Source organism: Saccopteryx leptura, chromosome 2, assembly GCF_036850995.1.
Source record: "Saccopteryx leptura isolate mSacLep1 chromosome 2, mSacLep1_pri_phased_curated, whole genome shotgun sequence".
Classification (NCBI taxonomy): Eukaryota; Metazoa; Chordata; class Mammalia; order Chiroptera; family Emballonuridae; genus Saccopteryx; species Saccopteryx leptura.
The window spans coordinates 381882462-381893977 of NC_089504.1; the positions used below are offsets into that span (position 1 = coordinate 381882462).

The 11516-nt window shown below is 51.1% G+C and overlaps 1 protein-coding gene across 2 annotated transcripts in view; it reads right to left on the minus strand.

The window, feature by feature from the left end:
- Positions 1-11462, minus strand: part of LOC136392799 (tubulin alpha-3 chain) — a 29508-nt gene extending 18046 nt beyond the window's left edge. The window contains exons 1-11 of one of the 2 annotated variants that reach the window (XM_066365422.1): positions 11384-11462; positions 10841-10992; positions 10020-10170; positions 8593-8664; positions 3866-3941; positions 3593-3686; positions 3429-3509; positions 3204-3345; positions 3006-3115; positions 232-325; positions 81-146 (exon numbers count right to left, since the gene is read on the minus strand). In XM_066365422.1, coding sequence (XP_066221519.1) covers positions 81-146; positions 232-325; positions 3006-3115; positions 3204-3345; positions 3429-3509; positions 3593-3686; positions 3866-3941; positions 8593-8664; positions 10020-10170; positions 10841-10974 — 1020 coding nt within the window. In that variant the 5' untranslated portion in view covers positions 10975-10992; positions 11384-11462. Of the gene's footprint in view, positions 1-80; positions 147-231; positions 326-3005; positions 3116-3203; positions 3346-3428; positions 3510-3592; positions 3687-3865; positions 3942-8592; positions 8665-10019; positions 10171-10840; positions 11016-11383 lie in introns of those variants that run through there. The other variant, XM_066365424.1, reaches the window with a different exon arrangement.
- Between the last annotated feature and the right edge of the window lie 54 nt (positions 11463-11516).

The window sequence follows — 11516 nt, forward strand, 5'->3', positions numbered from 1 at the left end:
AAGAGGGCTCAGTGTACATGCAGGCGGGTCTGGGCATGCGCTGCCTACAGCCAGAGGGAGTCCACATTGGCCACACTCACCACGCCCAGCCAAGCTGCTCCAGTGCCCAAAGTGATGGTTGTGGGGATGAGCCCAAACTTCCCTGCCTGGGAGACACATGGACTGAGCCTCTCAGGCCATGCTTGTCACTTCCTCCCACCCTACCCTGCCCACTAGCCCGGACACTCCTACCTTCCCAGCAACAAGGATGTCAAAGCGAATCCCATAGAGTTTAAGCAGGCTCCGGGCCTCCACACCTGAGGCGTCCCACCAATGAGTGGCTGTCCTATGGGGAAGAGAAAGTGTGGTGGGCCCTAGCCAGGTTGCTCAGTGGATAGAACATCATCCTAGTGCACAGAAGTTGCCAGTTCAATCCCTGGTCAGGGCATATACAGTAACAGAGAGATGTTTCTGTCTGTCTGTCTCTCTTTTCCTCCCTTCTTCTATTGATAAAATCAATTAAAAAAAAAACTAAATGGAACTAACTGGAGCAGCAAGCTGATGCTTCTCTCTCTCTTTCTCTCTTTCCCCCAACCTCCCCTTCTCTCTCTCAAATCAATGAAAATTTTTTCTTAAAAAGAGAGAGAGAAATTGTGGTGGTCTGCTCTGCCTACTCCCAGACTGGGCTGGCCCCCCCAGGCCTCCATCTTGCTCATCCATTGACTCCATCAACTCCCAGACCCAGTCCAAATCCTGGGTCTCAGCCCTGTCATTGCTGAGATCACAGCAGAAAAGCAAACTAGGATCTGTTTCACAGAAGCTCGCTGCCTCCTGAGGGGACAGGGACAGAAGAGTCTCTAAATAGACACTGGCAATGGGGGATGGGAGAGAGTGGGGCTAGGCCAGGGTTGTGAGGGTCCAAAAGGGGGAACTCTCTCACGCCTAGGAACTGGGGAAGGCTTCCTGCAGGGGAGACTTTCTGGCTGATTTTTCAGGATTCAGGAAGGAGCTGTAGACAAAGAAAGCAGGGCCAATGAAAGCACAGAGGTGAGGGAGGCAGAGTGTGGGCAGGGAGCCAGCTCCACATAGTTGCAAATGGCTGGGAGGTCAGTGAAGCCAGACCAGGCAGCAATGTCAGGAGTGTCATCTCCAGACCTGGTGGCTGTGTGCACATATACATGTGAGCAACAATGAGGTGACCTGAGGTGGCAGAAGGATTCTGGGCAAGGAAGTGGAGAGATCTGCTTAGGAGACTTAAAGATGTAACAATAAATGCCATGCAAGATCCTTGAATGCATCCTGGATTGGAAGATAAAAAGATTTAGGACCATTACTGGCACAGTGGGGGGAAATTGAAATATGAGATTTATTCTGCCAATGTTAAATTTCTTGAGTGTGACAATAAGACAGTGGTCTTCCGGGGAAAGTCCTCTTTTTTTTTTTTTTTTTTTTAACACTTTTTTTTTAATTTATTTATTCATTTTTTTTTAGAGAGAAGAGAGAGAGACAAAGAGAGAGAGCAAGGAGAGAGAGAAGGGGGGAGGAGCTGGAAGCATCAACTCCCATATGTGCCTTGACCAGGCAAGCCCAGGGTTTCAAACCAGCAACCTCAGCATTTCCAGGTCGACGCTTTATCCACTGCGCCACCACAGGTCAGGCCTGGGGGAAAGTCCTCAATCTCAGCACAGCATTGAGAGAGGTATCTGGATGTCTGCCATTTACTTTTTTTTTTTTTTTTTGTATTTTTCTGAAGTTGGAAATGGGGAGGCAGTCAGACAGACTCCCGCATGCACCCAACCAGTATCCACCCAGCATGCCCACCAGGGGGCGATGCTCTGCCCATCTGGAGTGTCACTCGTCGCTCTGTTGCAACAGGGCCATTCTAGCGCCTGAGGCAGAGGCCATGGAGCCATCCTCAGCGCCCGGGCCAACTTTGCTCCAATGGAGCCTTGGCTGCTGGAGGGGAAGAGAGAGACAGAGAGGAAGGAGAGGGGGAGGGGTGGAGAAGCAGATGGGTGCTTCTCCTGTGTGCCCTGGCTGGGAATCAAACCCGGGACTTCTGCACGCCAGGCCGACGCTCTACTACTGAGCCAACCGGCCAGGGCGTGCCATTTACTTTTAAATGATGTGTTGGAAATCTATTTAAATATATCTGGCGATGGGAGGGGGTGAGAGAAGGAAATCTGGCAAAATAGTAAAATAAAATAAAAACCCTGCCTGACCAGGTGGTGGCGCAGTGGATAGAGCGTCAGACTGGGATGCGGAGGACCCAGGTTCGAGACCCTGAGGTTGCCAGCTTAAGCGTGGCTTCATCTGGTTTGAGCAAAGCTCACCAGTTTGGACCCAAGGTTGCTGGCTCGAGCAAGGGTTTATTCAGTCTGCTGAAAGCCCACGGTCAAGGCACATATGAGAAAGCAATCAATGAACAACTAAGGTATAGCAATGAAAAACTGATGATTGATGCTTCTCATCTCTCTCCGTTTCTGTCTGTCTGTCCCTATCTATCCCTCTCTCTGACTCTCTCTGTGTCTCTGTAAAAAGAAAAAAAAGAAAAAGAAAAAAAAGGAAAAGAAATAGAAAATAAAAACCTGGTGAACACAGATGAAGAGTATATGGGTTGTTCATGATACAAAACTTTGACATTTTCTATAGGTTAAAAAATTTTTTAATAAAACCTTAAGGGGAAGTAAAAAAGAAAGCCTCTGTCTGTGGAGCAGGAGGGGAGATGCTGGAGGCAGGGTGGGGTGGAGCAGGGGCTTGAGGGAAGAGGTCCCAGCTATAACACAGGGTGTGGGCCAGATGGGCTGAAGGGGGAAGAGCTTAGGTGGGAGGCTGGACAGAGCCTGTGCTGAGGGACCTGGAGCTGAGAACACCCCCTTCTGCTCCTGGGACCACCCTCTTATACACAGTGGAACATCCAGAGGCAGGACTGGGGTGGGCTCTGTCCTGGCCTCCACAGGAGGACAGGTGGAAGTGAACCTGGCTGAGAAGCAGCATGTGGGTGTTGGGGGCTGTGGGATTGGCACCTGAAGTTGTAGCTCCTCTCCTGCAGCTGGAAGGAGTACTGGGGTCGGCAGTCAGAGCCCCATGTGTCCAGGTCGCAATCCCAGAAGACACGGATGCCTATGGCACCACCCTGCACACAGCGCATCATTGCTCCACTGGCACATGGGCTCGAACCCTTTCCCTGAGCCGTCCCGGAACCCTGCCTCCCACAGACCCACCAGCAATGCCAGGTCCTCAAAGACCCCTCCAGCTGCGGCCACGAGGTCCCCAATGTGGAACACTGGGCAGTAGGGGCTGGAGAGGGAATCATATCGACAGCGCTTGAAATAGGTGTTGTCCCAGGTCTCCAAGGCATTGGACCTGAAAGGGGCCGGGAGAAGGAAAGTCAGGCCAGGATGGTGAGAAGGAGGGTGTGGGGCTTGTCAGGACCCACCCGTGCTTACTTGGAGAAGTTGAACTTGCTGAAAGTGACAGTGTTTTTGATGAACAGTGTAAAGTTCTCAGCCTGGACCAGCAGGGGCTTCCTGTGGTAGATGTGTGAGGTGGGAGGTAAGAGTCAAGTTCTGCCCATTCTGGGGACCTGCCTTGGGAGTTGGGGGAGACTTACATAGGCACAGTGCTGCTCTCCACTGGGCACCAGCCCCGGATCTCACAGGTCCTATGGGTCCCATTGAACACCACACACTGGCCCGTTTTTATTCCTTGAAAACACAAGACAAATTCTAGGCTTGAAGTGGGGGAATGGGTGGACAAGGGACTATTGAGAAAAAGGAGAGATCTAGAGGCACCAGTAGGCCTGCACTCAGAGCCACCCAAGGTCCCAACCTTCCCCCAAACCCCATTCCCAGTGGAGGCACTAGAAGACAGGGCTCACAGTTACCATGGCTGTACGTCCCCGTCTCTCCTTCAGGACAGTCTTCATGGGCCCAGCAGTTAGCCAGTGGAATGGAGGGGTGCTGAGGGTGGGTAAAAGTAGTTATCAAGGGCCTAGTGGGTGACCCAGCCCTACAATCTGCAGGGACATGTCCCACCCATCTTTGCCACCCAGAATTCCCTAAGTTTGGGGACACATGGAAAATCTGGGAGTACAAATAAGAGGAGGTGGTCAGAAAAGGGGGGTGAGCAGCCCCCACCCTGATGGGGTATAGGTGTTGTATTCCAAGGCAGGGCAAGACTCCTTTCTTCCTGTAGCTCTGTCCCTGGTGGGGGTAGAAGTGATTGATTGAGGCCCAGCTCCTCTAATCCCAATTCAGATCACACAGCAGGGAAGGTGGAGGGACACTGGGAAGGGTGAGCTTATGCTGGAGGCACTGAACATGGCAGAGAAAGGACAGGACCCTAGTCCAAGGGGCCTGGGTAGGGCAGTAGGATCCCACAGGCTGGGCCCCTCCCTGCCTGTTCTCCAGTAAAACACGGACATTAATGCATGCACACAGTCACAGAATCTGGGGATCAGCCAGGAGAGGAGGGTGGTGAGTCCCAGACCCTAGAGAGGAGGGTACACTCAAGCATCAGGTACCAGAACAGACATGGTTCTGCACAGGGCTGAGGACAGACACCGCTGTCCAGGGCACCCAGCTCAGGAGCAAAGGGAAGTAAGCACACAGTACCAGGGAAGGGCTCAGGGATTCTGAGAAGCCAAATGAGATGATGGGGTTTTGTGGGGGGTGGGACTGTGATAAGTGGAGAGAGGACAGTGTGGGGCCACCTGTTCTGCTTTGTTCCTACCTGTGTCTTGAGTCTGTCCCTCTACTCCACTCTGGCTGGGCCTCTATGTCCTCCAACTGGACCCCATGGTGACCACCATAGACCTCTCCCTGAGCTCATCCACCTCCACCCAGCAACCGGAGTGGTCCATCCCATATACAGAAGATGAAGGACCCTTCCCCTGAGCCCACTCATGGCTGCCTGCTTCTCCTATGATCAAATTCAGCAACTTAGTGGGATTCACAGGGACCCTGAGATCTCAGGCCACCCCCTTCTCACCCCAGGCCAAATCTAGGCTCCAGATCTACTCAGCAGCAAATGACTCTGGAGCTGCCTCATCTCACACACTTCAGGTCCCTTGCCCGCATTGCCCCCTCTGCCCAGACATCTTTAAGATTCCAGCTGAGCCTCCAGGCCTGCCAGAAACCCTTCCTGAGGTCCCTGGGATAGCAGAAGCACCTCCCTGGATCTCCCAGCTACAGCCTCTGCCCCCATCACAGGACCATCACTCTGGCTGGACTGTCTGTGCAGGAGTTTCTTGACGTATGGAGGACAGAGTTTTGCCAGATCAGCCAACGGCTTGGACTGGGGGGAGGTTTGGCAGGCATTTGCTGAAGGAAAACAGTGCCTGTGCTGGGAGGAATCCGATGACCAGGACCCCTGAGAGGACCCAGCAAGAACTGCAGCTAGTCTCAGAAAGCTGGGTTTTCAGATCAATGATTTTCCAGTCCTGGCAAGTTCTTGGGAAGGGCCAAAAGTCAGGACATAGGCAAAAAGGAATCACATAGATTCCAGAAAACACAGAACAAAGGCCCCAGAAAAATCAGAGTAGTCTAAAAATTGAACATTAAATAAATGTTTTCTGAGCATTAGAGAGGGAAGGACATCATGTGTGTTTGGCAAACATAAGCACATCCTTTGCACACATGACTCCCCTCTTTTGAAAACGGGCCATTCAGGGACATGTGGACCCTCAGCAACTGTTGTGGGACGTGGGACCCACCACCAGGGCTCAGGAAACAGGTAACCACATAGTCCAGTATTAAATTCAGCCCAGCAAGCAATTAAATATTGGACCTGTTAAAGAAAAGTGTCACCATGGAGATAGGCTTTCAGGGCTATGTCCTGAGTTCCAACTGTTCAAACAAAATTTACAATTGGAAATCGTACACTTAAAAATGTTTAAGATGATCCTGACCAGTGGTGGCACAGTAAATAGAGTATCGATCTGGGACACTGAGGTCCCAGGTTTGAAACCCTGAGGTCACTGGCTTGAGTGCAGGCTCATCCGGTTTGAGCGCAGGGTCACCGGCTTGAGCGTAGGGCCACCGGCTTGAGCATGGGATCAAAGACATGACCCCATGGTCGCTGGCTTGAGCAAGGGGTCACTGAATCAGCTAGAGCCTTCTGATCAAGGCACATATGACAAGCAATCAATGAACAACTAAAGTGATGCAACTATGAGTTGATGCTTCTCATCTCTCTCCCGTGCTGTCTGTTTCTCTCATTAAAAGAAATAGTTAAGATGATAAATCTTACATTGTATGTATTTGATTTCAATAAAGAAAAATTGGGGAAAAAATCCACAGCTGGGGAAAAGAGTAAGTATGCTCCATGATACATACAGGATTGTTGGGACATGCCTGTCCTACTAACTCAAAATGGACTGCAAGACTAACTCAAAATGGTCCTGTTTCTTTTTCTTTTTTTTTTTTTTTAACTTTTTAAAGATTTTATTTATTCATTTTTATTGGAGAGAGAGAGAGAGAGAGAGAAGGAGAGAGAGAGAGAGAGAGAGAGAGAGAGAGAGAGGAGGGGAGGAGCAGGAAGCATCAACTCCCATATGTGCCTTGACCAGGCAAGCCCAGGGTTTCGAACCGGCGACCTCAGCATTCCAGGTCGACGCTTTATCCACTGCACTACCACAGGTCAGGCCTCTTTTTCTTTTGAATTGATTTTAGAGAGAGGAAGGGATGGAGAGAGAGAGACAGAAACATCAATCTGCTTCCATATGTGCCCTGACCGGGGATCAAACAGGCAATCTCTGCACATGGGCGACACTCCAACTGAGCTATGTGGCCAGGGCTGGTCCTGTTTCTAACAAGAGCGAGACCCAAAGTTTAAACCTTGGAACACCACTCACAAATTAACACTGTTCCCACCACCACCACTACAGAACGTCATAAGACATGGCTCTGGCTGGTTAGCTCAGTTGGTTGTAGCATCATCCCAAAACACCAAAGTTGCCTGACCTGTGGTGGTGCAGTGGATAAAGCGTCAACCTGGAAATGCTGAGGTTGCCAGTTCGAAAACCCTGGGCTTGCCTGGTCAAGGCACATATGGGAGTTGATGCTTCCTGCTCCTCCCCCCTTCTCTCTCTCTGTCTCTCTCTCCTCTCTAAAAATAAATAAATAAAATTAAAAAAAAAAAACACCAAAGTTGTGGGTTCAATCCCCGGTCAGGGCACATATGGGAAGTGACCAATGAATTTACAACTAAATGGAAGAACAAACGAATACCCCCCCCTTTCCTTTCTCTTTCTAAAGTCAATTTAAAAAGAAAAAGAAAAAAGAGCCAGGACATATCTAGAATTTGAACGCAGACTTTTCAGAAGTGGAAGATTCATTGTCCAGGAAGAACCAGTGCTGAAACCCCTCAAAATCCTACCCCGAACCCTGAATCAGGGAGACAGATTTGAGCATTGCCTCCTGTCTCCGACTCGCAAATAAAAGCTCTTTTTTGTTTCAAAAACCGGTGCCATATGTTTGCTTCCATGTGCACTGGGCACTGAGCCTTGCTTGGTAACAGGTTCAGGTGAGGGGGAAAGATGAGATTTCAGGGGGGAGAATCTGCATTTCTGTATGAGAAATGACCAGAGAGTGGGGACTCTTGCTTGACCACAGTCACATCCAGAGATCAAAAGTGAGCACGAACTCATAAAAAGTGCTGTGTTTGTTCATAAAAATGAAAACTGCCTGGGACACATCAATAGAGGCTGGGCATAGAGAAGGAGAGTGATCTACCAGCTTGGGTCCTGCTAGTTAGAGCCCACCTAAGCATTGTGCCCAGCTCTAGGTGTCAAATGAGATGATGAACAGTGTAAAGTTCACAGGGACCCTGAGATCTCAGGCCACCCCCTTCTCACCCCAGGCCAAATCTAGGCTGTGTCATACTGACAACCTGCAGTGCCAAGAGGCAGAACCAGGATGGGGAGGGGCCTGCATAGCCCACAGGGAATGACAGTGGAAGGCTCTGGAAGCATATTTCTCAGAGGTCCACAGTCCTGTCACACATAGCCTGGGAGACTTTGGGTAAGCGACTCAACTCACGGAGCCTCTGTCTTCTCATCTTAAATGGGAATTGCAGTAATTCCTACCAGACAGAGTACTTGTGAAGACTAAATGAAATAATTCACAGAAAGGTTTTATCCCAGTGTCTAGGATACAGTAGCACAGGGGTCCCCAAACTATGGCCCGCGGGCCACATGTGGCCCCCTTAGGCCATTTATCCGCCCCCCCCCCCCGCACTTCTGGAAGGGTACCTCTTTCGTTGGTGGTCAGTGAGAGGAACATAGTTCCCATTGAAATATTGGTCAGTTTGTTGATTTAAATTTATTTGTTCTTTATTTTAAATATTGTATTTGTTCCCATTTTGTTTTTTTACTTTAAAATAAGATATGTGCAGTGTGCATAGGAATTTGTTCATAGTTTTTTTTATAGTCCGGCCCTCCAATGGTCTGAGGGACAGTGAACTGGCCCCCTGTGTAAAAAGTTTGGGGACCCCTGCAGTAGCACATACTTAGCTCTCAGTCACCTGAGAAGGAGAAGGGAGGAGATGGGCAGTGACCCAAGGCTGGAAGAGGAACGGGAAGCCCACTGGAAGGCTCCTGGGCAAACTTACCTCTGGGCACCTGCCCTGCACTTGTTGTGGCGTCACCAGGAAGTTGGTCACCAAGAAGAATACATTCTCTCCCTAGAAGGCAAGTGTCAGTGTTTGTGCCTGCATGGCTCGCTCAGTGGGAGAGGACAGAAGCTGGCAGCTTGGTATGTGAGAGAAGGAACCCTGGCCTCATTGAGTCATCAATGCTGTGCCCCAGGAAAATGCCTCCAGTGAGACAAGTTGAAAGAGAGATGGGCAGCTGGCTGGATTTCTGCCCATTTCTAAGCCTATGTCTGCCTCTTTGAGACAGTTTATTTCTTATGTTAACTCTCATTCACTCAAACAGAATTTTCTAAGAACCACTTGTTTCTAGTTACTAAAAATCCAGAGCTGAGTTGGGCCAGGCCTCTTCCCAAGCTGATGGGAAGGTGAACTCCTCATTGCATGCATGGTCGAGGGTCAGGGGGCAGGTGGTAAGCTCTGCCTAGGCAAAGGGTGGCCAAGGACAGGGCGTCTGATGTCTGTGTGCCGAGTGTGAGAGCTCTGTGAATTTAGTGGAATGTAGACTCAGAAAGAGAAGGCAAGGGCTGGGCAGAGGGGTATGGCAGTGGTCAGGATCTGGAAGGACTTGGTGGCCACCATCATGGACAGGGAGCCTTCCAAAGGTGAAAAGCAAGGGCTAGCAGACTCTGATGATGTCACATGTGAAAGCGCAGCCTGGTTGCTGCATGGGTGCACCTGGGGACCCTCTAAGACCATAGCCTCATCCAGATATAGCATGGGCAGCAGTGAGAACTGTTAGGAGATGGATAGGAAGGAGAGAGGAACAAGGTGTCAAGCTGAGTCCAGCTTTGGCATTGGTGGGTGAAAAGAGGCCACACTGGAAGAGGGAGATGATTTCTTTTTGGACATGATGGAAGTGCACCCAAGAGGCAACTGTGCTCAAGGCAAGTTGTCACTGAGGCTACAATTTGAATATCAGCCGGATGGAGGTGGAAACAGGCTGTGGCCAATCTGAGCAGAAGTGGCCTGAAATGCGGTATAGGAGAGGCAGAGGGAGACGGCCTGACAGCAGCACCTCAGGTCAGGGAGACAAGCATACAGGAAGTTCCAGGCCCTGGCCCTCCCCTCCTGCCCCTCTCACCCAAACCTCCAGCTCAAGCTTAATGTCAAGTTTCTAGACATTTCACTCTTTTCCAGACATGCAGCCTTTGTTAATGTAGTTCTCCTGGCCTGGATTCCTGAATCCTCCTCTCATTCACCTGGAAACCTCTTACGTATCCTTGATAGGTCTGTCCAGACACCACTCCGCTGTAAGGCCCTTCCAAAGCCCACCTCCATGACAGTGCCAGCAACCCCCTCTGGCATCACATGCCTCTCTTGCACACACTTGCAGCAATGATGGTATCAAAGCTGTCAGCACCTGGCAATAACACTGAGGAACCCACCTGTGCTGGCTTCACGAAATCAGCCACATCCCATAGCCGATTCCCCAGCTCCTTGATCTGGGTCACAGAAACCCCTTTGAGTTTGGTGATAACAGAAATCTGGGGGACCAGGTCCTGTTCCTGGTAGCCTTTCTTGGCGAGGAGGGCCCACCTGGGAGGAGGTAATGGGTAGTTTGGTGTGTCCCTGGCATCCTGTGAGTAGTGGCAGAGATGGGCCCTACTTGCTCAGCCTTTCTCCCTCACACCCTATAGGCTCCCAGTATACCATGCAGACCCCCTGCCTCCTCTCCATCCTCCTCTCCCCCACCCCCTAAATACCCTGCACAGGCCATGCATCTGAGAGCCAGTGTCCACATGGCTGCTATTAGGCACCCATGTGCTTAGAGATGCCCACTACCAGCCAACACCCTCCCCCTGATGCAGCTAGATGCAGCTTCCTCCTTAAAGACTTCTGATTCAGCCAGAACTGGTGATCTCTATCAATGACCTTAGCGTTCTAGCTCTCACAAGTGACAGGGACTACACCCAGCTCTGCCCAGGGCCTCCTGGGCAGGGGTAGAGCCCATCCTGCTTTGTGTCCAGAGCCCAACATGGGGCTAGGGACAAGGCCCAGGTGGGCATACAGAATGACAAAAGCACACGGCTTGCTCTTGCACCCACTAGCCCCTATACAGACAGAGATCTTTTGTTCTGCCTACCCACTACCCTGTCCGAACCTGCCCCCCTCTCCACTACCACCAGCCCGGCCTCTGAGGAGTCAAACCCTCAACAGGACAAGTTAAGTTACCTCTGGCCAACATAGCCAGCAGCCGTTTCCTTACCCTACCACGTAGACCATGGTCCCAAACTGCAGCAGCCTCTGTAGAACGCCTACCCGCCAGTTCCTGGTCATCACATACTTCTCAGTCTTGTAATCCAGAAGCCCCCAGCCTGTCAAGGCCCTTGGGGAGCCCATGCTCCCAGCTCCTGCTGGCTGTGGGGACACATGAGTCAGCACAGCAGCTGCAGTCACAGCTGAACAGAAGATAAAGCAGGCGCCCAAGGAGGACCAGGCCAGCAATTATTAAAGGGACAGGATCAACTCTGGGCAGGATCCAGCCTCCACCCCATCCTCCCACCCCCATCCCTGGGCTCAATCCCAACCCCCAGCTGCCCTGGGTCTCCCACCCTCTCCACATTCCCTCTGCTGGGTCCTGGACGCTCAGAGAGGAGCAGCCCCTGTCCCCTGCCCTCTGGCCTCACTTCTTTGGGTGATGAGGGGATGATAGGTGTTGTAGGTACTATGAGAGAATGGCCTGGGGGCTGCAGGAGTCCAGAGAAAGGGCCAAGAAAAGCTTCAGAAAAAGCGATCTCTGAACTCATACTTGAAGATTCTGAAGTTCAACGAAGTTGAGAAGGAATGTTGCTGGTGGAGAAAAGGCATGAGAGACATCTGGGACCGACAGAGAGCATGACTCTGGCTTCAGAGGGGAGGGTGGCCAGGCTCTGCAGGGTTCC